General features: G+C 39.9%; 7 protein-coding genes across 8 annotated transcripts; 3 read left to right on the top strand and 4 right to left on the bottom strand.

The window, feature by feature from the left end:
- Positions 1-17: 17 nt before the first annotated feature.
- Positions 18-2,191, bottom strand: LOC129091272 (ubiquinol-cytochrome-c reductase complex assembly factor 4). 2 transcript variants are annotated; one of them, XM_054598835.1, is made up of 2 exons: positions 1,954-2,191; positions 18-739 (listed from the first exon to the last, which is right to left on the bottom strand). In XM_054598835.1, exons 1-2 carry the CDS (start codon positions 2,043-2,045, stop codon positions 394-396), a joined length of 438 nt encoding a protein of 145 aa, XP_054454810.1. In that variant the 5' UTR covers positions 2,046-2,191; the 3' UTR covers positions 18-393. The 2 variants fall into 2 exon arrangements, with proteins under 2 accessions (XP_054454810.1, XP_054454811.1); XM_054598836.1 differs by having other exon boundaries at positions 18-736.
- A 714-nt stretch (positions 2,192-2,905) lies between these two features.
- Positions 2,906-12,753, top strand: LOC129091112 (uncharacterized protein C7orf50). Its single transcript, XM_054598584.1, has 6 exons — positions 2,906-2,986; positions 3,320-3,459; positions 3,554-3,637; positions 9,932-10,113; positions 11,145-11,226; positions 11,721-12,753. Exons 2-6 carry the CDS (start codon positions 3,334-3,336, stop codon positions 11,898-11,900), a joined length of 654 nt encoding a protein of 217 aa, XP_054454559.1. The 5' UTR covers positions 2,906-2,986; positions 3,320-3,333; the 3' UTR covers positions 11,901-12,753.
- LOC129091109 (G-protein coupled estrogen receptor 1-like) lies at positions 3,697-5,263 on the bottom strand. Its single transcript, XM_054598581.1, has one exon. The coding sequence runs from the start codon at positions 5,147-5,149 to the stop codon at positions 4,100-4,102; it is 1,050 nt and encodes a 349-aa protein (XP_054454556.1). The 5' UTR covers positions 5,150-5,263; the 3' UTR covers positions 3,697-4,099.
- LOC129091108 (uncharacterized) lies at positions 7,116-9,267 on the bottom strand. Its single transcript, XM_054598579.1, has 2 exons — positions 8,892-9,267; positions 7,116-8,512 (listed from the first exon to the last, which is right to left on the bottom strand). The coding sequence occupies exons 1-2, from the start codon at positions 8,892-8,894 to the stop codon at positions 7,454-7,456; spliced, it is 1,062 nt and encodes a 353-aa protein (XP_054454554.1). The 5' UTR covers positions 8,895-9,267; the 3' UTR covers positions 7,116-7,453.
- Positions 12,754-12,859: 106 nt separating the features above from the next.
- gnptg (N-acetylglucosamine-1-phosphate transferase subunit gamma) lies at positions 12,860-15,326 on the bottom strand. The gene is made up of 11 exons (XM_054598582.1): positions 15,185-15,326; positions 15,000-15,054; positions 14,854-14,921; positions 14,636-14,690; positions 14,395-14,478; positions 14,189-14,282; positions 13,819-13,933; positions 13,645-13,727; positions 13,311-13,439; positions 13,114-13,195; positions 12,860-13,019 (listed from the first exon to the last, which is right to left on the bottom strand). Exons 1-11 carry the CDS (start codon positions 15,249-15,251, stop codon positions 12,940-12,942), a joined length of 912 nt encoding a protein of 303 aa, XP_054454557.1. The 5' UTR covers positions 15,252-15,326; the 3' UTR covers positions 12,860-12,939.
- A 53-nt stretch (positions 15,327-15,379) lies between these two features.
- tsr3 (TSR3 ribosome maturation factor) lies at positions 15,380-18,340 on the top strand. Its single transcript, XM_054598583.1, has 6 exons — positions 15,380-15,800; positions 16,149-16,359; positions 16,496-16,689; positions 16,809-16,976; positions 17,604-17,658; positions 17,978-18,340. Exons 1-6 carry the CDS (start codon positions 15,680-15,682, stop codon positions 18,135-18,137), a joined length of 909 nt encoding a protein of 302 aa, XP_054454558.1. The 5' UTR covers positions 15,380-15,679; the 3' UTR covers positions 18,138-18,340.
- Positions 18,341-18,620: 280 nt separating this feature from the next.
- pdpk1b (3-phosphoinositide dependent protein kinase 1b) lies at positions 18,621-26,538 on the top strand. Its single transcript, XM_054599425.1, has 14 exons — positions 18,621-18,783; positions 20,767-21,057; positions 21,238-21,280; positions 21,400-21,537; positions 21,672-21,816; positions 21,927-22,024; positions 22,161-22,236; positions 22,348-22,416; positions 22,542-22,638; positions 22,782-22,955; positions 23,136-23,353; positions 23,560-23,617; positions 23,936-24,088; positions 24,227-26,538. Exons 1-14 carry the CDS (start codon positions 18,760-18,762, stop codon positions 24,338-24,340), a joined length of 1,698 nt encoding a protein of 565 aa, XP_054455400.1. The 5' UTR covers positions 18,621-18,759; the 3' UTR covers positions 24,341-26,538.
- The last annotated feature ends 25 nt before the right edge of the window (positions 26,539-26,563 follow it).

Genomic DNA, 26,563 nt, shown 5'->3' with positions numbered 1-26,563 from the left:
TACATTTAGTAGTTTACGTCAAAGAAGTTTGTAAAATAAAAAAAATCAAGGTGACAGATGCTTCTGACAGGGTCAAGAATAACTTCTCTAAATCTCTTGTATGGTCAAAATGCCAATGGATACACTGCAATAAATGGTGTGCATTGATAGAAAGACCAGCCAAAACCTGATTCAGTGGTTTTAAATACATTTTAATCCATATGTTCCAAATCAAATTTAAAAATAAGGCAAAGCATGGCCTCAGAAGTTTACTGAGCAAAAAAAAAAAAGATCCATTGCACTGGACGGCTTCCCTGCTACACTCCAGTGGTTGAGCAATGAAGTACTACAGAAACACTTCTCAAAATAAATACAACGTGATCTATATATATACACATCTTAAGTCCCACATTTTTAAACTTTATTTACTTCTTTAGCTTCTTCCGCATCTTCCTCATCCTCCTCTGAAAGCAAGCCAGGTAACTGCTCATAAAGCTCCTTCTCAAGCGTTACATCAATGTCCGTCTGGCCTCTCAGAGCACACCACAGCAGAAAGCCGATGGAAAACAGGCTGACTGGGAGGACTTTCCACCAGGGCCGCTCGTACTGGCTCCCCATGCCGTGGTCAACTTTCCAGGTTCGATGACTGGCTTTACTGGTGGAGAACTTGAGGGGCTCATTGTTCACCTCTTTATCACCATCTTTGGACTCGGCTGACGTCTGCGAGCTCAGGGCTAGGGAACGCACACTGTTCACTCTGCTAACAGAGAACAAAAGTGCATCAGTAACAACATCCATCTATTAAACCAATGCATTATCAAATAAAAACAAGCCTATTGTTTTCATACAAAGTACTTAAATGAACTCCAACAGTAAAATTCAATGTACACAAGATAATCTGGAATGTTAATATGGGCAGTTTTTCTGCATACCCAGTACTTTGAATTTTGAAACTGGTCTTGATGTCAGATTGAATCACAGAAAAAGCCAATATATTTATGCTCTTTAATGATTGAATGCATAAAGGATCAAAAATATTTATCAATCTACAATTTAGTTAATATATTTTTTTAATCTCACAAATATCAATACAGGTATGGGTTTCAGAATCTGGTATCAATCAGGCTCTAATACATTTAATATTGTACACATTTGTGTATCCTATCACTCCATTAACATATAAAACAAATACAATGAGGCACTGGCAGCCCCCACGATTATTTTATATGATCCGAGTCGTAATTTGGAAGCAGTTAAACTCATGATGTAATATATCCATCAATTAGTCAGCATTTCTTTCCGCTTATGTCAACACTACAACAGAACTTATGCCCCTCTGAGACCTGTAGGGGTCGCTTTGCAATGTGACATTGTATTTCAGGCCTTTAGGTTTGCTTTTAGGGATGCCCGTTCTAATCACCCGCCTATCATTTAAGGCCTAGATTACATAATAAAAATATGCGATCGGCATTAATGCATTCTGGTCGCAAATCTGCATTGAGAACAGCAAATCCGACAGGGGTTACCAGAGGTTACATTACAGGTTACATTACAGGTTACATTGTGGTGCGTTCAGGGTCTCCAGGAAAAAATAGTATCGGGCGAAAATTATAACGTTATCATGGATAATTATATATTGACAGACAGTTGAGGTGAGCACTTTTAATATATATATATATATATATATATAATATATATATATATATAAAATGTGTGACATTATTTGTATGTGTGGTCAGAATCTTTGGTTAATAGCAAGACTTCTCTCTAGGTACAACGGAAGCTACATTTTGCTCATAGACTAACTTACTGCTATGAAACGTTTGTGAACACACAAACAATATTGGCAATGACAACATAGCTTTATTCCATATTATCTGTAGGTTACAGAATATAACAGAGCAGATAACACATTGTCATTGAACAGCAGCACTATTACAGAGTCAACGTGGTTTATGTTGATCCACTACTTACCCAGCAGTCGGTGCAGCGTTATGAACAAATATCCCTCGACGGACACAGGCTCGCATCAGACCGGTGAAAACTCGTCCTGTTGTTGTAGACATCTCGGACAACTGGTCATCTTCGGAAACACGACGTTAGTTAAATAAACTGGAGGGTTTCTTATAAAACACACCTTGTTGAGGTCATGTAACACATCGTTGTGCAACCTTAAATTCTGTCCGGTGCCTCTGCTCAACGCTGGTCAGAACCGTTCCACCAAACTCTATAGTGATATCTAAAATCAATCCACATTATGTATCTGTTTCGTCAAAGTTAATTTTACTACTGCTTTATTATACTGTAATTGTTTACATGTGAGGATTAAACTTTTTTTTTTTGCCAGAACAGTCTATATCTGATGTATTTCGAATAACATTATCATATCGTTTTTTCATTTTTATTACTTCAGAGTCCATTCAGTAGCTTTTCTGCAGCTTAGGATCATACTACAGGATCTTAAGCAGTATATTGAGCTGGCCCAGGTGTCATTGGAATGTAGATGCTTAGATTTAAATTACCTTGTAAGTAATTTTGTTTTTTTCCAAATGCTTTTACTAAAGTCAATAATTAACCTTTACACTACATTTAATATCATGTCTTGGCTTCAGGGGTACATTAGACCCTTTATTAACTATTAAGTCCTTAGTATCAGCGGCTTTAAGCTTTCACACTAATAATACTCTCTTTTTTTTTTAATGCTACATTATTGCTTTTATTTTGCAGAAATATATTTTCCGAACCACTAGCAATCCGGAACCATCATCATTTTTGCTAATTTCTTTGCATAGTATAATATATATGTGATAATATAAATACCACAGATGCTGAGGGTTTCAGTAGTTAACTACAGAAGCAGTCACATACGTCACATCCGACGACCAATCACAAAGCAGAGAGCGTTATCCGTCCAATCACGATTCACCTTTGCAACATCACTTCCTGGTTGAGTTCACGTGCTTGATCTGTGCTTTTCAGTTTTCTTCACGTTTACTTCTCAGGTCAAGTAAGTATAAATGAGTTTAATAGCAATGTTATTTCATACATGTTTGGTCCACGATTAAGTTTTATCGGACATAACGTTTTTATGTTGCGGCCGTCGAAAAGTAACTAGCTGACGTATGTTTTTGGCTGTGAAAAACTGTTTACATGCGTTGAGTATTCATATTCAGTTGAAGATGAGTTCAAAATGTCCTTCAATTTCTCTGTTTTAGTGTTATGAAATGTTTATCTCGGCAAATTAAGTATGCAAAAGCCCTCAGTCACTAAGGCGTATTGTTTGTCCATTTATTATTATGTGTTCCTGCTGTTTAGTTACATGCTCATGTTTCTTTTGTAGGAAAAAGTTAAATCATGGCCAAAGACAAATCTGTGACAGATCCGGCTAAAAGGAAGAAATTGACTTCAAATGTCATGGATCATGCGGAAGAAATGATGGAAACCAAGATAAAAAAGAAAAAGAAAAAGATGGAGATTGAGGTGATTAGAAAACTTAAGCGTACCTGTTTCTGTTTCAGATAACACAAAATGAAATTGCTTAAAATAATAAAGAATTGTTGTTTATTTAATCCAGGAGGCACCAGTAGATATTCCTCATGTGACAATCAAAACCAGTGATAAAAAACAGAAGAAAACAAAGAAGACAAAGCAAACTAAGGTAAGTGTGTCAGCCATTTCCCTTCGTTTCCTCCTGTTTCTCCGAGTACTCAGGTGAACTCTGACTGCTGATTTGTGTTGCTTCATACAGAAAAATCTTAACATGTGCTGGTAACTGGTTAAGGTGATGAAAAACACAATTTAGTGCAGCTAAAAGTTATGTTTTATAGACCAAGTGAGAGTTGATAATGTATTCTTACAGTTGAGTTTATATTACTATATTAATTTACATGACAAAAAATGGTCTGATGTTACATTCCAGATGGCATCAGAAATTGATTCAAGTTGAAGTAGCCTGTGGAAAACAATGTCAAAATTCCCAGTAAATGGTGAGCATAAATCTTAAATAAGTGATTTAACACAAGCGTTTCCACAACAGCTGGAGTCCTTGCTTTTACGTTGTCCGTTAACGATGTCTTTACACTGATTGCACAGACACCATGTCATCTATTATCTGTGTGACCTACAGTATGCAGGCGGTATTAATTTGAGGGGATTTCGCATGGCCACATGTGCTTGCAGCTGGTACATAGATGGATTTTCTTGAGGTTGACCTATGTAGGTTGGCCCATCTGCTCCTCAGTTTTTCCTGGAAGGTTTCCCCAAGGAAGCTGTAGATGAGCGGGTTCAGGCAGCTGTTAGAAAAGGCCGCCAGCCTGACAGCATGGCCTGTTAGGGGGTAGTCCTGCCATAGTTGGCCACGGTTTGTGTCACCTCTTAGGAGGTGAAAACTTACAAACACATTCTCTGGGAGCCAGCAGAGGAAGAAGACTACCACAGCCGCTGAGATCATCCTCAGGGCTTTCTGCCTGCGAGGCTTTTGCTGTTGGCCATCTTGGCCCCTGTGACTCTGCTGGAGCACCTGCGCTATTCTCCAGTAGCACAGACCCAAAATGCAGAAAGGCAGCAAGAAGCCCAGCATCACCTCCAGCCATTGAATCTGGGTCACGTTTGCAAAGCAGAAGTGGAGTTCTCCGCTGTGCTGCCTTTGAGCTATAGCAAAAGGAAGCACAGTGAGCAAAGAGGAGGACACCCAGATAAGGCAGCAGCTGAGGCGTGCATGCGGCATGCTGCGCCCCATGAAGCCGGTCAGTGCCACGAACCGGTCCAAGCTCATCCAGGTTAAGAAGAAGACACTGCTGTACATGTTGACCTTCTGGAAAAGGTTCATGAAGGTGCAGAGGCCGGGCTTGTCGTAGTAGCCCTGCCTCAGGTTGAATACCTCGATCAGAGAGTCGCCCACAAGGGCAAGGTCAGCCACGGCCAGGTTCACAAAGTAGAGGTCCGGGGCTGTCAAGTGCCCCTTGTAGTTCAGGTTGACCACTAAGATGAGGATGTTCCCGAGGAAGCCGACAGGGAACAGGAATATAATGTAGAGGCTGGAGAGAAAGAGGCTGATAAGATAAAGCTGACCACTCTCTGAAACCGCCTGCAGAAAATCCGAGACAACTGCCTTTGTGTCGTTTATCTGAGCAGTGAAGACTATGTGGTCCAGGCACATGGTCGTGTCCATATTACACCTGATCAGGTGTTAGTAGTAGCCCTTTTCCAAGGCTTTCGCCCCAGTCGAGACTGTGGTGTAATCTGTGTCGTCTTCTTGGTTATGTAGTGACGGCCACTCTTTGAACTGGACAGAGAGGAGAAGTGTAGTAAGTCAAGAGTTGAATTAAGTGTGACTGAATAGACTTTTATGAAACAAAATCATCCGTTTACATTATCCTTAAATGACAGTAAATTTTACAACACTGAATATACTGTTTATTAGTTAATGATCACTTTTGGATTAATTAATGTTTCTTGTTTATATGTAAGTGATCCAAACTGCCCTTACATAATATCATACACCATGCCATTCAAGGTCATTATACGAGATGAGTTACAAAACTGTATAGTTCATCATTTGGAAAAAAAGTTCATCATTGTCTTATAACTTTGTTGTTGCTGTTTCTCTTTAAAAAGTGCAGCATTTCTAAAAATCATTTCAGAGTGAAGATTGGGGAGAATGATTCAAAGAGAAAATGCATTATTTTTATGGTACAAAATAGCAATAGTGTTGCCGCCTGCTAGTCTAGGGTTTTATGACGGCAACAATAAACTGCAACGTCCCTGGTTTCAGTCTGAACGGGGAGCTTTGTTGCATGTTTTTCCCATTTTCTCTCTCCCCTTGCTTTCTTTCTACTATCATGTAAGTAATACAGACCTGAAATGCCCAGAAAGGCTTAAAAAAATCTTAATAGTTTTTTTGCTACTGAGCAACTGCTGATCATATTAATGGTACAATAAACAGATACAGGTACTTTAGTTTGAAAACTTTAAGACAATATAAGTCGGGTAACTTTGATATAAATTATTTTGTGATTTATCTAAAAACTTACCTGAGTTTCCTTGTACTGCATTGCGTCTTTCTAATCCTCCCTGTCCTTATGGTGGTGACTTTGAAAGCAGGTGTCACATTAAACCAAGAGAAGTGTTGTGGTGCCACCCACCAAACACAGACACACAGCGAGACGAACGACACAATGCAGGCACAGACACACACAGACACACAAATCGTATCTTTTAAGCTAAACATACAAACATTATCTTCGTCATAGCTTCTCTTCAGTTTATTAGCAATGCATTGCATAGTCACAATGAATATCCCCCTATGTATTTTTATATTATTTATTGTATAAATATTTATGTCAAGATAGCACACAGAGCCAACTTTTCGACGCTGAAGTGTGAACGCGACTATGATTGTAGAATGTTAAAATATATAAATATGGGAGTCAGGGGACTCTAAGCCGAGACAGACTAACAGTTTATTTACACAAAACAAGATGAAGGACCGTCTCACTTCATCATTTCTTTTCTTTACTCTTTAAAACAAATAGTTGTGTTTAGTAGAACCTTTTTCTTTTTGTTGAGAGTGTAGATAATTTCCCATATTGAAGCTGAAATGTATCACATTTTGCATTTGATGATTTTGTGACTTTCCTGCGAGGAGTAGCATATTTAGATCTTAGACTTTAAGTGTTGTTACTTTGATTTTTACTGTGAATCCAACATCTTATGCAACCCAGATCCAGTATTCATTTTCCTACTGCTCCCTGGCTTTGTACCGCCATGTTTTGGCACCGATGCAATATGTGATCCATGTAGGTCACTTATTCCTAGAACTGGTGCCCGTCAATTTCTTGAAAGAAGTTGGAAAGTTCAGAGTATCACATGTCTGCCTTGTTTTGTCGCTTTTCACATCTTTAAAAATAATTACATGAAAAATATTGACACTGTTGGCCTAAACTTCTGACTGACTTTTCTTTTCCTTGACTAAATGTTTCCTATGTGTCATTCTGGGATTTGCTCAGTTTTTTCCAGGCATTTCATCTTAAATGGGCTTTTGTGCAGATCATGTTTATGCAAACGGTGTCAGTTTTGTGAGAAAAGAGGTTTGTCTAAGAGCAGGTTCAAGAGACATAATATTGTACTGACAGCAAGCAAGTCTTTGTTTAATAGTCTCAATCATAGTTAATGTATACAAACAATATACAGTTATCATTGCAACAGTGACTATAAAAACTGTCAATGTTGCACTATTCTGAAGAAGTTACAGCAAAACACATATTTTTTGTGAAACAAAAACAGTTTTGCAAGCACACATACTCAGGAGACACACTAAGAATGAGAATATAACTTTTAAAAACCCTTAAATTGTCACTTAAGTGTAAAAGAAGCATTAAAAGCATTTTAAAAATTAGTTTTGAATCAGATTTCAAAAGTCTTAATTTCAATGCGTCAGAAGAGTTTTGCTCTCTTATGAGAGAGTCTTAATCCTCTATGACTCTATGTCCTGCAGAGTGTCTGTGATCTCGATGTGTGGAGCTATGATGTTCCTGTTGGGTTGTGTGCGCCCTGGGCTTCGACAGCAGTTCCTCAGCTGCCTAAACACCCTGCACAGACTCTCTGGACACGGCCTGTGCATGAGCAGCACGAGCAGGAGGCTGGCACTGCTCCCTGAGAACAGTACAAACTCAGCCACGTTCAGAAACGCTTGTTCCCTCAGCCACTCCCTCTCTGGTAGTTCTAGTTGCGCTCCTCTCACCAGCGCCACGCTGTAGAAGAGCTGGCAGAAAAAGATGACCAAAGTGACCGTCAGGAACACAGGACCCTCCTCGGAACCGGAGAGGAAACGTCCTTTGGATTTCCACTGCCGGACGCAGCCGCCTATCAGAAGACCCAGTTGGAGGATGTAGGGAATCAAAAAAGCCAGCCACAACCTAGCAGCTGCATACGACACCCCAGCATGGACTGGATCCATGAAACACTTGCGTTCTTCCTGCAGATTACCTCTGGGTCCACGAAGCCCAGCCAGCAGTAGAGAAATCAGGAGTGAAGTCAGGATCACCAGAGCCGCACAGACCCGAGGCTTCCTCAGCAGTGCGTCGGACGGCGGATCCATGGTTAGGACATAAGCCATGAGCACTAAGACCAACAGGCTGCACAGATAGGTTGTGTTTATGGTGAAGGAGAGAGCAGCACAGCCCAAACCTGTGGTACTGAGGTAATCAGGTCTGTAGACCACTGCGTGGAGAGAGAGGAGCAGAAGCAGCAGCTGGAGGACACAAAAGGCCCAGAGCAGAGAGCCGAGCCAAGCCAGCCGTCTCTTGGCTCTGTAGGTTTGGATGTAGCTGTAGAGCAGGAAGCAGCCTGCGATGAAGCCCAACCCCGCAAAGAAACTGTAGACATAGTTTGCCCTGGAAGTTATGTCATTGGCTGCAATTCTGTCAATGACAGAGTTATTTGCTGAAGTAAAGTACTCCTTGACGGTGGAACTGTTGGAAAATGGAGGCATGGTGCTCCTTTCAGTAGGGACCAAGTCCACGCTGTGATTAGACTGGAAATGAAAAGAGAAAACACCTACTGATGACATCCGGTTCTCTGCAGCATCACATTTGAGTATTAAACTCTTTGATCAGCGTTCTTTTAAAGATACATTTTAAAGTGTTTACGATTACTCAGCCTGCGAATCATTAAATGGGTTTTCCACAGGAAGATACTCTTACACAATACAGTACATTAACATCCTACATTTTTAACTTAAATGGAAGTCATTATTATAAATCTCATATAACTCGCATATAATGCTGACTAGATTAAGTAAAAATGTTTTCTTTCTATTAACTTTTTACGACCACATGCTCCTGTTGGACAGTCTTTGTCTGCTCCCCTTTTGAGGAACTGCCTGCTCAGTGAAAACACATGTTTCCACTTACCATTTTTGCTTTCGTCACCCACTCGTCTTCTGTTTTGTATCCACCAGCCCGACGCTGCTGATCGACTCAAAGCTCTAAAAACGATGCTCGTTGCATGGACACGGCCGCTCAGTGTGAAGGACTTTTTAAACTTCTGTGGGCAATGCCCCGCAAGCATACTTTCAGAATGACTTTTGGTCATGTGATCCAATATTTTCCTCCCCTCCCTCTTTTTTTTTTTCATCACTGTGCAGACTGAAGTCTGTTTAATCTGAGCATACTGTGTCCCTTGTTTCACTTCCTGTGAGAGTTGAACGCAGTATTTAAGTTGCGCTGTGGTTACTGGCTACTGAAGCAAAAAAGCTCTTATTTGATTCTTTATTTATCTTTCCAGGAAGTTTAAAATATGCAATATATTCTACAGACAGATGGGGATTTACATACTTAATTACAAGCATGTGAAGTGAAAAAGAAAAACTAAAATCCAATTTTTGTTTAGATTCATAATTCACTCAATGTATGATTGTGCAAAGGTGGTGGTAGTGGCGATGGTTTTTAAACAGTGCAAGTGTGTGCTGCGAATAAAAGGGAGTGCTTCAAATGCAACTATGAACGGATGTTGCAGACCACAGTAAATTTAACACAGTATAAATGTGGCTGATGCTGACCTGCAGATACAGGAAACACCGTCCCTATGAGCTGCAGAGCACAGGAAGTGGTTAAAGTTCAAAAGGTGCTTTAGCATCCAAGTCTTCCCCCTGTTGCACAAACAAAGGTTACATTTATTTTACATTTTACTGTAGAAATGAACGAGATTGAAAACATTGGAGGCATCTAGCATTATCTCCGCATTGACCCCAAAAAGCGTAAAATACGGAAAAATGGCTGATCGGTACACAAACTTGAAATTGTTGTTCTAATATTTTTTTTTTATCCTTCCATCACATTCAGCGCAAGTAGGGGATGTTTGATGGTGGTTTTATGCAAACGCAGAACATGAAAAGGAAGGTCTGTTAATGTTGTTAACTCCCATGAGCCTTTGTTTTGCTTTGGTTTGACAGACGCACGAGGTGGAGGGAGAGGAGGACTTGAGCCCCGAGGAGAAACGGGTTATGGAGAGGAAGATGAAGAAGATCCTTAAAAAGGAAGAGAAGAAGAGGATTAAAGCTGAGGGAGAGACCGTACAGAAAGCCGAAGCAACTGGACCCAATGCACCTCAGCAGGCCTTAGATTACCTCACCTGGTAAGAGACACTCTTAGTGAGTACAGGACAGGTCAATCAACATGTTGGCCTCCTGCCTATGATGTCATCACTTCTTAAATAAGAAACCATCAGTCCAAAGCACCCTATTGTCTGTGTCACCTTAACCAGGGAGCAAGGACTGGATGGCTAAAAACAATGCACATACACAATATTTAAATTTACTTTTCAGTCATGATATGAATCCAGAATACCACAAATAGTTCACAAAACATTTTAACCTGTTGTCCACGGCTGACTTATTTCCTTAGTAACATTTAACAGAAAAATTACACATAATCAGGAAAAGTAATGTAATGCAATTTAGGACAGCCCCCCAAATATATGGCACTTTGGTTATGTTGATTGCTTATGTTGAGCATGTCTTAGAGAGGTGTTGCTTCAACTGTTTGGTAAATGTGGCGAGGGTTGTTTGTGGTGTTGGCGGTGGTGGTTAATTATTTAAATTATATCTTAATGGGGAATGCCACAGATTTTACACCTAAAGCTCAGTTTACTAGTCATAAGGAGCACGAGCCTGTAAACATGTTTGGTAAATATTCTCTGTGGCTATGAAGATTTTTTTCTAAAGAGAAAAATAACCCTGATGATATCACCTTGGTGTGAGACCAAAAAAACATAACAGAAAGTTGCAAGTGTGTTGCAAACTTGGGGCGTTGACTTTAAAAAATTGCAGTGTTTACCACACAGGCAGAACAGATCTTGTCAAGTTGCATCGTGGGAAGTGTATGATCCAGTGGTTTTGAGCTTTACCCATATTAGTGACTAAAAGTCTCGGCCTCTACTGCTTTGACTGTTCTATTCTAATTTGTCTCTTGTGTTGTCTAAGTGCAACACTAGATATCTGGAGTCCCTCTTCAAGGTCAGGGTCATGAAACTTGTTATGTATATGGTAGAACAAAATACAGTGGATGTTATAAAGCAACAAAGTATAATAACACAGACTACAAACTGTGGTATCAAAAATCAACACCTTTCTTGTAATTCAACTCGCACCGGTTTTGTCTTTGCAGCTGGGCGGAAAACCGTACAGAGTGGAAGTTCCAGAAGACCAGGCAGACGTGGTTACTGCAGCACATGTTTGAATTTGAAAAGGTAAAATTAACCAGTGTGATGATAGTGATGATGATGATGATGATGATGGGGAATTTTTACCGGTTGAGGTTCACAGTTGGGGGAAGTGATGAGCTCAGAGCGATGTCTTCCTGTTTCATTAGTGTGTGTGAGTTGCACATACTCTCTAATCTCCCTTCATAACGTATAATGACATGTTTTTAAGAATGCCATTTGTTTGTTTGCATTTTGTGAATATAGCATGGTTGCCACTTTTGAAGAACAGAAAGTTGAATCTATGAAAAGATTATTTCAGTAAAGTCATCTTTTTGAACTCTCCAGAAAATACATTTAAAGATATGCTCTTTTGCTACCCTTTAAGGAATACAATTGCTTTAGAAGAACAATATACTAACTTATTCATTAACAATCATTACTGATATTAATTTACTTTTTATTTATACACTATAATATGTAAAGTAAACTTGTATACAGGATTCAAGCAACATGATCATATAAAATACTCGCTCTCTCAGGTTCCAGATGAGAAGTTCTCCGTGCTGCTCCAGTATCTGGAAGGGCTTCAAGGAGGGTCCAAAGACACCACAGTCCAGAAGGCCTTAGCCCTGGTTGAAGAGTCAGGCAAAGCACCAGAGGACAAAGATATCCAGCAGAGGGCGCACAGAGCCAGAGAAATCATCCAGCTGCTCTCCTGAACCCATCACCATCAAACAAACACATGAAGCCCACTAGAAAAAAAGACTGGAACCCGTTTGTTTATCAGTGGACTTAATGATCACCCTGATTATAGATAAGGTTTAAACATGTTGTATTATATGTAGCTTTGGGACTGGCCCTTTATGGAAAGGATGTGTTTTGATTAAATTACCAGTATTGCGTTCATTATTTATTTTTTATTTCAATGTGTCCAGGTGACTTTTTCTTCTCTATTTTGTGAGTGAATTGTTTCCTTGTAGTATTCAGTCATCATTTTTATATGGTATGAAATCTTACAAATATTTTTTTTTATTACAAGTTACACAGTAGCTACTTTTTCCACCTCCAAATGTAAATAATTCAGAGTCCAGTTTCACCATTAAGGACTGATGAAGTGAAGTGCAAATCCACCCAAAGATGCAACAGAAAGCTGACAGAGTGCTGGAGTCAAACGTTTCAGGAATGTGTGTAGTCAAAACATGTTTGTGCATGTCAAAGCCCATAATATGTGAAGTCACTGATCAGAATAACTTCATCCACTCCAATAAAAGAGAATACAATTATTAACAGTGTTGGACGCGATGATGTCTCCTCCCCGGTGCAAGACATACAGTTTTTCAGTGCACCAACCAAATGCAGTACAGAGTACAAATCTTCACCTGCAACAGTTTTTAGGGACCCGATTTTCTCTTGTGAAGTTTGTAAACCTGATGAGACATATATACACATTCAACTTTTTCCGCCTCTCAAAATGTTATTTTTATTTTATTTCTCAATAAGTTGCATGATGATGGGATTTGATTCAATAACAAGACTGACAATTCAGAGTCTCGTAAATCCTAAAAAGAAGGGGGGAAAAAATCTACAGAAGTCTGACAAGTTTGTGTTATAGGAGTTCCATTTTTCTTAGTGTCACTTGTTGAATGCTGTTGCTATTTGATATTGCCCAGCGAGTGTCTGTCACTCTCATTGTTCAACAAAATCTTTAAATCCACTCGGGTGCTTTAAATGGAGAGTTGACTTGCTCTGGGAGAGTTTTCACTGCGGATCAATAAGCCCGTTATCTCCCCGTAGGTGTTGATTCATAGCCGTCGTAACCACTGTTCCTTTTGCTTCATCTGCAACATAAAGCAATGATATTGCACAAAAATGTTATTACACTCTGTACAAAACTTAAAGAAGGGAACACAATCTAGATTATAATTCACTTACTTTGCTTTGAATCAAAGGGAATATTGTGTTGAGTGAGGAGAGCACGCAGTCTCTCAATCTCTTCTCTCTGTTTTTGGAAATCCTTTAAAGAACGTAGGACATAAATATAAAGTTTCTGTCACACATTTTAAGCAGTATTGTAATTATATCATACATAATTGTGTAGGCTATTTGGAAAAGTACATAAATGTACAAACCTCTGTACATTTCTGTAAAGAGTTGTGTGTTTCTGAGTCAGCTGCACTTTCTGGCTGCTTTTTCTTCACTTTCTGGCTCTTCAGGAGACCAGCATCCTCAAAAATATCCTTCAAAAGACTGGTGTATCCCTGCAGCAAATGTGCATTGTGTGTTGTTGACCAGACTTTTAGAGAAATTACCAAAACTGGAATTGAAATGCTGAACAAGAGGGGCTGAGTTTTGAAATGAAAATGGCAAAAAGGTCTAATTGTCTCTGTATGAATCACTAAGGAAACTCTCGGCATGCCTATACATTTCATAAGCTTGCAAGTTATCAGCAGAACTGGTCTTTACCTGCTCAGTAATAAGACCTTCATAGCGAGCCTGTTCAGCTTCGTCCCATTCCCTTTGGAGCTTCTCACTCAGTGTTGGGTACACTTTTAAAAAAAGCATGAAAATGATAAGAAATCCATAATAACACTGACTCACCTCACTGACTTGTGCTGTAAGATGGTTCTTTTGTCTTACCTAAAAGCGAATGTGGATGGCAAACAAGTGGGGTCTCAAAGGTTAGCGAGTACACACAAGTACTGGGCTCTGAGACTTGAGCAAGCTTGCTGCTTGCACTGCAGACAAAAATCACCTACAGAAACATGAAAAGAAACAAGTTACACAATGTTCTGGAGTTCATATTGTTGATTTTTTTTGTGACAATGTTTTAAGTTGATGAAATTATATAAAGTTGTCTGTGAAACTTTGAGTTTCAAATTAAATGTTGGATTTAAACTTGTAGGTAAATATTAACTGATGTATTTGGTGTTTAATGTTTCATAATGATCTCCTTGAGCGTTACTTAATCCCTCTTAGAAAGAGTTTAAACATTTAAAATCCATATAACCTTTGTTTCCCTGTTTCTCGTTCCACAAGTATCTCCGTCTCTCATCCACATGCCTGTGAAAGTGTTGTTTGCCATTTCCCACTCATGCCAGATCCTGTTAGGAACATGCAAAAGGCTGCTCTTAAAACAACCTATCGCTTATTGCCAATCATTCACATATTCAAATTTGCAGAAAGGTAATATAATGTAGGGGAGCCACATCTTACCCCAGTATCCCACTGTAGGCATTCCATCTAAATGACTGTTCATGTTGGGTGATGTTGTGAAATGGACATAATTCATATTTATACCTGCAAAATAACCCAGGCACACAATTATTCTGCAATGTTTGTTCAGATATGTCACTGTAACATGCATGTATAAGATAATCAGAATCAAAAACAGGGTCATTCAGTAGCCAGTGGAAATGGGGATCACGTTACATGATATGCAAGATAAAATACTTACGTTGACTCTGTCAGACTGAAGCACTTCCCAGAAAGCCGATGAAAATGTGAAGGGCCTTGAGGAAGACATTGGTGTTGATATGATGAGTGAAGTCAGTGACTGAGTTGATCCACAGAAAACATCTTGATAACTTTGTCAACATCTTCTGGTTAACCATTTAAAAACATTTACAACACAGGATGAAATAAAAGGCTTAAAATGATGTCAAACTATTTTACCAGACACTGGAGATGGGGTCACTTTAGGCTGTAGTCTGCTTGCCTGAGCCACAAAAGGATTGTTCAACCTAAACACAGAAAACCAGTCAGAAAAAGTGCTCATTTCAACAAGGTGCACACTGTGACAAATCTTTTACTTAACGTACCCAAATGTGTTTGGTTCCTCGACTATCTTCATTTTACCGGCGAATCCATGATTTACTGTATAAAAAAAGTCGAGATCATACTTAAATCAATTATCACACACCACCAGCACAATACAATGTGGGGCATATGTTTGGGTATTACTGGCATAAAACAAAAATACACTCAGCGGAGTGTCAGCACTTACTGAAAAGAGACACATAGACCATCCATAGCCTTAATAAACGATGTATCCCGTTACACAAACGCTGCATTGTTGTCTTTTGAATGACTTAAATATGCTATCTGTTGTTTCGAGGTACATTTCCTGCTTTGGTGGTCGTTCGTCAGGTGACAGGGCACGTGATCAAAATAAGATTTGAGCATGCGCCGTTTACGTCTCGGGCTACGACGTGCTTTCCACGAGCCATAGCTGATCTAACTAGTTCATACAGTGTACAAAGAAGTGCGTGTTGAAGGCAATTGTATTGTGAAAATCTATTTGAACTTTTGAGTAGTGTACCCTTAGATAAAATACGAAACGTGAACTTTTGGTGAGCCACACTAGACAAACTGGTGTGTGTAGGGTATAGCTAGATAGCTAGCGAGCAGCTAACGTCACAGGACAGCAGGTGAAATGCTGGTTGGTTTTAATGCAAACTGTAATCTGACAATAGCTGAATAGCTGTCCACTGGCTGCAACATGGGAAGAAAGAAACAGGGCACGTTTGTGCGCCCTGGAAACAAGGGCAAAGAAAAAAGGCATAAAATGAAGGGGAAAACCTTAGAAGCCTTTACAGAAGAAATGCACACTGCTTTGGAAGGTAATAATGAATTAACAAATGACAGTCAAAATCATGTTCTATTGGATCCTGATTATTTAACTGTATTGTGCTTACCTCATATTTTGGGGGCTACACGACTTGAGGTTTAACAAAATACAATGTCTTGTTATGGTTCTACTTTTAATTATTGAAGCATTTGTGTTCATGTTATTTTGCCACTTTAAAATGTAAAACTGTTATCTTAAGCTATATAGTAAGTAAATGGCAAATGATTTGGTGTACATCAATGTTATTAAGAAATAGTGTGCAACAAATGAGAAGTGTGAGTAAGAGTGCTTACACTCGCATCATAATGAGCACTGTGTCCTCTGTCACTGTGTTTTTCAGCAAGCCTTCACCCGGAGGAGGGAGCAGAGGCCCCTCAGGTGAAAATGCCTTGTCCGCTTGCCATGTGGGAGTTGGGTCACTGTGATCCCAAACGGTGCACTGGCAGAAAGTTGGTACGCAAGGGCTTTGTACACAACCTGCGCCTCAATCAGAGATTTAATGGACTCATACTGAGTCCGATGGGCACAAAGTATGTGACCCCAGCAGACAGGTGTGCATTTTTTAATCATTATATCAATATCATAACATTTGCTTTTGTGTATTGTAATAAATCTCTCTTATTGTGGTCAATTGATTGACATTGTCTAAAATAAAGAAGAACTTTTTGTATGGACCTTTATACACAGGGAGATTGTGGCTCAGAATGGTTTAGCAGTGATCGATTGTTCCTGGGCTAAACTGGAGGAGACTCCCTTCAATAAGATGGTTGGAACTCATCCCAGGTTACTGCCATTCCTTGTCGCTGCAAACCCTGTCAACTACGGCAAGCCTTGCAAGTTATCCTGTGTTGAGGCTTTTGCTGCTACATTCTGCATTGTCGGTAAGGCCTTTACTTTAGTTATTCAGGAATGATGTACTGTATTGTCTTCCTGACTACTTCTTGTTTCCTGTTCCAAGTTATGGCAGTGAAAGTCTAACAAACTGTATCTGGTTTTGCAGGTTTTAAAGAACTAGCAATGCTCTTGTTGAATAAATTCAAGTGGGGGCCAGTGTTCCTGGATCTCAATAAAGTTCTGCTGGACCGCTATGCTGCATGTCAGTCAGAGGAAGAGATGCTCTCTGTAGAAAAGGAATATCTCAAGACCCCAGTGGAGGACGAGGAGTTTGGTAAATTGGGGGAGAAAGAAATAAACTGGGGTCTGTTCTGTGTTTACCAATATATTTGTGTAACAGAGATGGTTGGGGTCATTTCGGTTTTAGTCCCACATCTGTCCCTATTTAAGTCTTGTTCAACTTCTATCCCTGAAATAGTTAATATCTATTAAGCTTTATTGCAGTGAAAGCGCTGCTTCAAAGTGGCAAAATCACGAGTAACTTGATTTAAGGAAACTGGACTAATATATAATTTTTGTCTATTTCATAATTTGTTTTCCTTTGGTGACTCACCGCTGCTGAATGTTCATTGTCTCATAAAGCTTTTAAGCTGTATTATGATAAATAATATAATCCATCAATTACAGGCCACATTCTCTAAAATTTTAGACACTGACAGTTTCTTGCATTTTTTCCTAGACTGGTGATCAATATTATAACAGATCATTGTGATTAATTTCAATTGCTGAATGAGTCGGAGATTTTGGCAGTGATTCAGAGGTGTGGGACCAGGCTAATTGTTTCCAGCATGTCTGGAAATTTGCCCCATACACAGAGAAAGAATGCTTTTTGTTGCTGAATGATAACTTCTATAGTTGAAGCATTTTCCTAACAAAAGCTAATTATCTATCTTTTTCACAGATCCATTTGATGTGAACTCGGGAGTAAAATGTAGGAATCTCAACAGACCTCTGTGGTAAGCATTTAATCTTCCTCGGGAGGGCAATTAATATACAACCACTTTCAGAGTGAGGTAATCCCTAAGACACACTGTTTGCAAACTTTGTTGTGATGAAATGATGATCAATGAAGCATAATTTTACTGACGCATTTGGTCAAACTCTAGATTCTGCATTTATTTCTGCTAGTAGTATGTCACTTTATACAACTTTTTAATTTGCAACTGAAATAACCTACAGTCAACATTGGAAAAAACAAAATATTCTTGAAAAACACCTGTACATTCAGAGTATATTGCATGAGTATGGTAACTAAGTTGTTTAAACTGTATTTAGTGCACCTGAAGATGAGGATTCTAGTGAGGATACGGACACCTCAGAGGATAACGAAGATGATGATGAGGATGATGAAGAAGAAGATGAAAAAACAAAGAGCAACATTGCGTCAACAACAGCGTCACATCATCATGAAGAGGAAGAGACTGAATTAAAGTAATCACTATAAAGCATATTTCAACTATGGATTTTTGTTTTTACCACAAGGACTGGCAAAACTTTTTAAACACTCACGACTAAAACATAACATAAAGGCTATTTGTGGCTATGCAGTTTTGTACAAGCATCCAAAAAAGAGAAACTTGTACAATAAATTGTATCTTTGTATTTATGTAAACTGCAGACCTAAATAAAGGAATCCTTGCAACCTTCATACTGGAATCACTGGTGGTTGCAGTTCGATGGATACATGCAGACTTGTGTGCTTCAACACAAAAGTTGAGGAGTTAAAAAGGTGTAAGATATCTGACGAAAAAACCTCTCTACACTGCATCAGTATCAAATATAGTTTGTAGGCCACGTTAACTGCGGCATCTGAATATATATATAAATATATATATATAAACAACTGCAGCCGTCTGACTCGATCCCTATCAGCAAGATGCAGTTCAGTAGGTTGTAAATGTGGCGAGGGGGGCGGACACAGCGGGACTCTCCTCTGCTGTCCTGCGGTAACATTGTTGTGGAACGACGTCACAGCTCGAAAATGAAGGCGCAGAGGCAGCCATTACTGGAGCTTCTCTAATTATTTTATTCCAAATAAATACTCGTGGAAAACTCCCATGGCAAGAGCTACAAGTCAGCTGGTAAGTGTCGCAACTCTGAAGAGAACAACAGCACGAAGCCGGGGCTCAAAATGTACAGTGTGGCGGCTGTTTGACAACAAATAGTTGCGTCGGGCCTTCATGTGAGGAGCGCTGCTAGCCGCAAAACACCGTTTAGCAGCGTTAGCTAACACAACACCTAATGTTTGCTACGCTGCACGGCATTGTCTAACACCTCGTTTAATTCACAACACGAGGTTGTTTTAGTCATTCTGTGTGGGTTAAGCGTGTAACAGGGCTTGCTGGTAGCAGTATAGGATGTGTGACCATTCCCCCTTGGTCGGTAGCGGTATCTGTCGGCTGACGTTAGCTAAACATGTTCGCGCTTTCGAGCGATGCTAACAAGCTAACAGGCTAACAGTAGCTTTATTGCGTTCCACCTTCTGGTAAGAAGGCAGCTTTATAAAGTTCACATTTCGTAGTTTGATTGTCAACCCCATTACCTTTTGAAATGTCGACCACGACTGAGTAACGTTGTGTGAGACTGGCGTAATGTTTTGAAGTTGCCGTGACTTGTGACCTGGCAGGCTAACGGGAGCTAATTGACTGGTTGTTAGCGTTAAGTTCATAACTCGCTGTCAGTGATGGCCGGCTTTATTTGACAAGGCAGCAGGAGCTAGCGTTAGCATGCTAGCAGGCGTTAGTTAGCTAAGAAAGTTCGCCACAGGCCTGGTGTTACCGGAGTACTTGGGGCTGGGGTTGACGTTAGCTGACATGTCCCTAACCACCATCACATGGTCCACATGTAGTAATGGCTCAGTGGAGGGGCTGCGACTGAGGTTAGCTGGCAACAACACAGTCCAGTCCGGGATAAGGCAGCTAAAAGGCCACACCTTGGTTTTGAATGAGAAGAAGCTAGGCCATCTGAACTAGCTAACTAACATTCACAGAGTTGTAAGCTGATGGGTCCAGTGGTCCAGTAAGTTATGAATATACAACACTGGTGCCAGCACCAAACAGTGTGTAGGAAAGCACAACCTGTCTATGTTATCCTCGCTTCCTCCACAATTATTTGGTGGTTTTCTTGTGTTTTGTTTGCGTTAGCTGCTTCTCAGTTTGATCTTAAGGATTCCTCCAGTTTGATATGATCACTGCTCAGTGCAGATGTGCTAGTAAGTACAACGGTCACATGAAAGCAGTGCCTTTGACATAGTTTTCAAAACGTAAACACTGGAGGGTGGGACCACCAGGCTCAGAAGCAGTTTCCTCAAATAGTCGTTTTAATGTCCTTATCAATTCTAGACTTTGCTCCTCAAGGGGTCTCACTTGAAATTATACATTTAAGACAGTGTTAGGTGCAGTCAATTGAGTTGTCAACCTTGGAAAGTGGGTCTACTCTATTTGATCCAGATCTCATCTAGTTTTATTTACACAAACTGCTGGAAAAGGTTGGCTAATTGCTCGTTTATATCGATTTTATTTTACAGTTTGCATGACTAAAATGCAACAAATTTATTATATTAATTTTCGTTTGACAATATATACATTTTTGTTTATTGTCTATCACTATTGTGTCATCCTATTTATAGGTATTCAGGTGTAATTATGGTGCACTATAAGAAAGGTTTGGTGAAAGCTGTTTGCTCATAGCTGATGGTGAACATATTTAAAATTCCAGTTCAAATGACAGTTCAAAGTGCTAAAGAGAAGAACATGATCCTCTTCAAAAACAGGTAGTCTGTATGAAAATTTACATTGAAGGCAGTTCCCACTATTGTTATTGTAATATCTTATTCCCAGCATTCATATGGTTACCAGCACACTGCTTTTTAGTCATAATGAAGGGATGATTCATTAGTTTTTGGTTGCATTAAAAAGTGCAATCTTAGACTAGGTCTTCCATATTTCTCAAGAGAAGATACACTATTTAAACCAGACGTGGACATGGCTTTTTTTTAAAACAAGAACTACAACTGCATCACCTTGCTGACTGATCTGTTCTCAATGTTCCCTCTCCTCTCTCAGTATGATGTTGTGCCCATTCAGCCCAGCGTTGTCATCTGCTCCTGCTCGCATCCATCAATGGTAAGAAACCACCCTGACTCCTGCTCGCCACTTGCTATCCCAGGCGCAAGCAGTAGCCACTGTCCCAGCATGGAGGGCTCAGCCTCAGAGGCCCGTGCTGTAGGAGCGTCTGCCAGCAGCCAGAGCGCAGACCTCCGCGCACAGCCGGCTGTCCAGGCCCCTCAGCCACGCAAGAAGAAGCCGGAGGACTTCAGATTTGGCAGGATACTGGGAGAGGGCTCCTTCTCGACGGTATTTAACTTGCATTCCACTTAGCTTCTGAGTTATACCTGTGTAGATGTTGCTACATGCTAGGATTCTTTTATTTAATGCATTTGAATGGGGCATCCACAGTTAATTTGAAGGAACTGACAAAGCAGAACCTATGAGTCTGACAGTGTTTTTTTGTTTTTTTTGTTCTTTGATCCAAAGGTTGTTCTGGCAAGAGAGCAGGTAACGGGTAAAGAATATGCAAGTAAGTAATAATGCACTAGCTTTTGGTGAAGGATATCAATGATACTTATTATCCAGATGGAAAAGTTGCTCAGTGTATTTTTACCATTAAATCCTGAAATTGTCTTTTCTCTCCACCAGTTAAGATTTTAGAGAAGCGGCATATTGTGAAGGCGAAGAAAGCCCAGTACGTGAAAAGAGAAAGGGATTTGATGTCGAATCTAGAACACCCATTCTTCGTCAAGCTCTACTTCACATTTCAAGATAATGAGAAGTTGTGTATCCTTCTAATAAGTTTGTCAAGGCATGTAGTTTATTACATGTTACCTCTTGTTTTATTGTAAATGTGTCAAGTTTGTAGTTTTGTAACAATGATTTCTAGTAACCGGTCTTCCTTAACTAGCTTTTCTTAGATTTCGGTCTCAGCTACGCTAAGAATGGAGAGCTTCTGAAATACATTCGCAAAATTGGTTCTTTTGATGAGACCTGTACTAGATTCTATTCAGCTGAAATAGTTTGTGCTCTAGAATACTTACACAATAAGGGGATAATACACAGGTAAGACTAACCGTTTGTTTTATCTATTTTTGCTTTTTTTGATATATCATTTTCCAATACTGTAAAGTGTTTGTTCCCCCATAAGTTACCACTGGTTTATCTTATTGCAGAGATCTGAAACCAGAAAATATTCTTCTGAGTGAAGACATGCACATCCAGATAACAGATTTTGGGACGGCAAAACAGTTATCATCAGACAGTAAACAAGGTATAACCTCAATCCTGATTTTACTTAAACATGAAGTATAATAACTGTGTTCGTTACACGAATTTAGCATTTTACTCACTTTGAGCGGTATGAAGTTATTCATGTTTTTTTACCATTCATTTCCGCACTTTGGCAGCAAGAGCAAACTCCTTCGTCGGAACAGCACAGTATGTGTCACCAGAGCTGTTAACAGAGAAATCTGCCTGCAAGAGGTATGAGGATTGGTCAAGCAACTGTACATGAAGCAAATGTGCATCATTGTTCTGTTTTAATTTAATTTTTATTGTTCTGACTTTATTCCTATATCTGATTTCCTTCTTTAGCTCTGACCTCTGGGCCTTGGGATGTATAACCTATCAGCTGGTGGCTGGTTTACCACCTTTCAGAGCTGGGTGAGTACTAACTTAAATGCTAGACATGACAACAACCATGCCCGAGTAAAATACCTCTATCAAACAACATTTCCTTAAAATTCCCTCTTTTGTTGTTCCTTCCTCTTGTGTTTCATTTGTTGCAGAAATGAGTACCTAATATTCCAAAAGATAATAAAGCTGGAGTATGAATTCCCAGAGAAATTCTTCCCCAAAGCCAAGGATCTTGTCAAACAGCTTTTGGTAAGTCATCAAGAACCATGAGTCATATATGTGAGATACAATTTAATGCTAATGATATCCGTGGGGAAAGTTTGGTTGTCAGCTGGTATTGGTTATTTACAGAATGGAAATGCATGTCGCATCTGTTTTGTTTTTTCTCTTAGTCACTGGACCCTTCCAAGCGGATTGGGTGTGAAGAGATGGGAGGGTACGACCCTTTGAGGCAGCACCCCTTCTTCGACACTATCTCCTGGAGTGACCTACACCTACAGACACCCCCCAAGCTCACCCCCTACCTGCCAGCCATGTCTGAGGATGATGAGGACTGCTATGGAAACGTAAGATAATTATTTACAGTCCAGGTCACCCCGTTACTTTTTGTCCATTGTTTGATTTCATGGGAAGACTTAGGTGTGATGCCTTGTTGTAAAATTGATTCCCCCAAACCCTGAACAAACTACAAATCTTCAGCCAAACAGTACTAAACCTTTTCTCAACCGTCTCATTTCCAAACTCAGTATGATGACCTCCTGAGCCAGTTCAGCAACATGCAGGTGGCCCAGTCCAGTTCATCACACTCCCTTTCGCCGCATGAATCCACACCCCCGCAGAGGTCCAGCAGCAACATTGAGCAGTACATCCATGACCTGGACAATAACTCTTTTGAGCTTGACCTGCAGTTCACTGAAGAAGAGAAGAAGCTATTGCTGGACAAACAGACCACTGGAAACCCCTGGTAAAAGCCCATGCCAATGTGTCAACCTGTTAATCTGTGTGTTTAAGAGTTCTGTTCGTTGTTTTATGTAAATCTGAATCTTTCTTGGACTAAAGTCTAGTTTGTCTTCCAAAAAATTGGAACAAATGTTCATTTGTTGAAGAATAAGTAATGTCTTAAGGGAAACAGAGTTGGTGTCAATAATCTGATGTTGCTTCATTACACAGGCACCAGTTTGTGGAGAATAACCTGATCCTGAAGATGGGCCCAGTGGATAAAAGGAAGGTGTGTGAATTCTAGGCCATGTCATTTCGGTTATAAAATGTACCTTTTAAGTTAGGTCTTCTTATAGGTGAAGATTTTTTTTCTGCCAGCTAGACTATAAAGTGGCAGTGTATTAGATGTTTGTAGTAAAAAGTAAACAGATTTTCTGTGTAAGTTTGGCTCAGCATTAATTAAGTCACCTTCCATGGTATTTCTCTGACTCATGATATACACAAAGTAAAGGGGAATTCAATGCTGTGCTTGGGGAAAGTCTCCTAGGCCTCATAGCCCCCTCTGTTGGTGAACTGATGTCTTGAGACGTGTGGCATTCCATTGCAGGGTCTGTTTGCTAGACGGAGACAGCTGCTTCTCACTGAAGGACCACACCTGTACTACGTGGATCCTGTAAACAAGGTTCTGAAAGGGGAGATTCCTTGGTCCCTCGAGCTACGCCCTGAGGCCAAAAACTTCAAAACCTTCTTTGTTCATACGGTAATTTACTATTTATTTTTGATGTTCTTCCAGTTTATTTTCCTCCAGCAGTATGTTGATACTTGCCGACTGATTTAGAATTTATCCTCCTATGTGGTTTACTTTTTTAATTGTCTTTTTCATCTCCTCTTCTTGCAGCCCAACCGAACATACTATTTGATGGACCCCAGCGGAAATGCTGACAGATGGTGTAAGAAGATCCAGGAAGTGTGGAGAAAGATCTATCAAAGGCACCAAAACCCTGGCCTATAGGAGCACGGTTCCTCCTGTGGCCACTCCTCTTTAGCTCTGAGGCCAATCACTGAGCAGAGTAACACCCTCTTTAGTGCCCTTCATCACCGCAATGTAAACAAACTCTTAGAGACGCTGGCATCTAGACCTTGTTTGTTTTCCTGAGTAGAACCATGGGAAAAATACAACTTTGGATTCAGGGTTGCTTTGCTTGTTCTTTGTGCTCTCTGTGAGGCTTCTATTGCATTTTTCCATGTATGGATGATAAGACTGCCACCATGCACATCTGCTTTTTGTACATTCTGCAGGGGGGAAGAGAGAGGCAAGCTTGTCCTATAGAGTGACACAAGCTTGGCTACCGCTAGGACTATCTCAAATGCAAGGACTGGTTTCCTGCTCCAATGATACCATAACACAAAATCTAGCTTTTGTGAATCAGAGCCTATCCTGATATCTTAATTAAACCATATCCTATTCCTACATTGTATGTGCAAGCTGTAGTCAGGCCCCACTTCTAGAGCATAATACTCCATGGTTGTAACAGATACTGTAAGCTGATTCAGTCTCACATGTTTACCAAACTCAAATCCCATATATGGTTTTGTCAGAGCCCAAGTGTTCTCAAGGTATCTGAGTCGTGTTTTTTTTTTTTTGTCTCTTGGAACTTGCTTATTGCAGTCAAATTAAGGTCTCGATGTTACAAAGCAGAGTGCCGGTCTGCAGCGAGACAAGGGTCTGATTCAGTCTCTTTACAAGTGTGAGCCTTCCGTAGCCGTTACTTAGGATGTATTGCTAACAGGGGGCGGGTAAACATGCCACTAGCTTGTACTTCCTAATCATAACTTGCTTATCTTTCCTGCATGGCCAGTTTTGTAGCTCAGCCTTGTCCGCTTCTCTCTCCGAGGGCACTGGAGATATAGTTTATTCAAGTTTAAAGGTGGGTATTTTTGACTGCATTGGTAACCATAGCGTATTTTATTGGATGATTTGGCTGTTCTGTACCATTCACTGGCTTTTTCTTTGTGATGTGAATTCTGCAACTTCTTTTTCGGTGGGATAGTCGGCTCATCTTCAGTACGTCCTATTGAAAACTAAATCTTATGTGCTGACCACCCCATCCATGCTGATCAGAAAACCTTCATCAACAGTGATACATACACATACTATCATTCTCCGAAGCAATCACAGTAAAGCTGTTGTCCCTGGACAAGATGGCAGACCTGCCTCATCGGGCTCATTGGCCCGTTATGTTTTCATTCTGACGTTTGGCCCAATAGAAATTAAAGCGACTGATTTAATTTGTGCTCTTGTTTTAGCAATATGTATTATCATAATGCTTTTAATTTTTGACATATTACCTTAAGGTCCTTTCCAAAGGTCCTCTTCCTTCAGCTGAGTCTGTGTGTGCAGTGCGTGACTGGAGTATAGGTGAATAGGACCCTCTGGCCCTGGGGCCCGGGGCTCAATGTGGTTGGATGTCAGTTAAAAGATATCTATCTGATCCAAATAACCGATGAAATTGCTGTATCTGTCTATAAAGTTGAGGAAGCACTAGAGTAGTGTTTTCTTCTAGTTAGAAAAATGTTTGAATCAAGTCGATGGCAGTCGGTTACATTGTGTATGGAATACTCTACCTGGCTTGTAACTGACTAGAACTGTGATGTACAGATGATGTATTATTAAAATCTGAAGCAAGTAATGCAATGATATTAGGATACAGTTTTTGTATTTTTATTCTTGTATAAGGTTATTTGATGGCTATGTTTAGCCTCTAGTTCATTCTGTGTTATTTAAATTCTAATATATGAATCATTTGGATTGAAGTCATGTTCAGGGGCCATGTTGTGTATGTATTGAGATGTAAAGCCTTTGAATGTGAATAATTATTGTAAACTATAATATTTTACAGCTTTTTTCTTACTATATCATACATTTTCTATTTGCTCAGTGATTTAATCATATTCTGATAATTTAATGAATCTGTTCATTCTCTCTCTGATTATTTGTGCGCTAGGTCAGTAGATGTTGAATGATGAATTTTCCACTTAATGCTTGGTAGTCCAGTAATTAAAGCATGTAGGGATTTAGGCATACAAATAAAGCCGTGTGTCCTGTCTTCTGTTAAGAACCAAAGTCATCACACAGTGAGAGCAGCAGCAGCATTCAGTGGCAATGGTATCTCACATTTTGCAACATGTAAATAAAGTACCGGCCCATTATCAGCGCTTTTGTGTCGTGAAAATT

Source organism: Anoplopoma fimbria, chromosome 5 (assembly GCF_027596085.1).
Source record: "Anoplopoma fimbria isolate UVic2021 breed Golden Eagle Sablefish chromosome 5, Afim_UVic_2022, whole genome shotgun sequence".
Taxonomy (NCBI): Eukaryota; Metazoa; Chordata; class Actinopteri; order Perciformes; family Anoplopomatidae; genus Anoplopoma; species Anoplopoma fimbria.
The sequence above is the reverse complement of the archived record's forward strand: the minus strand, read 5'-3'. Positions and strand labels throughout refer to the sequence as shown.

Coding starts and splice junctions, on each gene's coding strand:
- LOC129091272 (XM_054598835.1), bottom strand. CDS start 2,045: ATGTCTACAACAACAGGACGAGTTTTCACCGGTCTGATGCGAGCCTGT. Junction 740..1,953: donor AACGCTGCACCGACTGCTGG/GTAAGTAGTGGA, acceptor GTTCTCTGTTAG/CAGAGTGAACAGTGTGCGTT.
- LOC129091112 (XM_054598584.1), top strand. CDS start 3,334: ATGGCCAAAGACAAATCTGTGACAGATCCGGCTAAAAGGAAGAAATTG. Junction 3,638..9,931: donor AGAAGACAAAGCAAACTAAG/GTAAGTGTGTCA, acceptor TTGGTTTGACAG/ACGCACGAGGTGGAGGGAGA. Junction 11,227..11,720: donor ACATGTTTGAATTTGAAAAG/GTAAAATTAACC, acceptor TCGCTCTCTCAG/GTTCCAGATGAGAAGTTCTC.
- LOC129091109 (XM_054598581.1), bottom strand. CDS start 5,149: ATGGACACGACCATGTGCCTGGACCACATAGTCTTCACTGCTCAGATA.
- gnptg (XM_054598582.1), bottom strand. CDS start 15,251: ATGCAGCGTTTGTGTAACGGGATACATCGTTTATTAAGGCTATGGATG. Junction 14,922..14,999: donor GAGGAACCAAACACATTTGG/GTACGTTAAGTA, acceptor TTCTGTGTTTAG/GTTGAACAATCCTTTTGTGG. Junction 13,728..13,818: donor CCATCCACATTCGCTTTTAG/GTAAGACAAAAG, acceptor TTTTTTTAAAAG/TGTACCCAACACTGAGTGAG.
- tsr3 (XM_054598583.1), top strand. CDS start 15,680: ATGGGAAGAAAGAAACAGGGCACGTTTGTGCGCCCTGGAAACAAGGGC. Junction 16,977..17,603: donor AGTGGAGGACGAGGAGTTTG/GTAAATTGGGGG, acceptor TCTTTTTCACAG/ATCCATTTGATGTGAACTCG. Junction 17,659..17,977: donor AATCTCAACAGACCTCTGTG/GTAAGCATTTAA, acceptor AACTGTATTTAG/TGCACCTGAAGATGAGGATT.
- pdpk1b (XM_054599425.1), top strand. CDS start 18,760: ATGGCAAGAGCTACAAGTCAGCTG. Junction 21,058..21,237: donor GAGAGGGCTCCTTCTCGACG/GTATTTAACTTG, acceptor TTTGATCCAAAG/GTTGTTCTGGCAAGAGAGCA. Junction 22,639..22,781: donor ATCTTGTCAAACAGCTTTTG/GTAAGTCATCAA, acceptor TTTTTCTCTTAG/TCACTGGACCCTTCCAAGCG.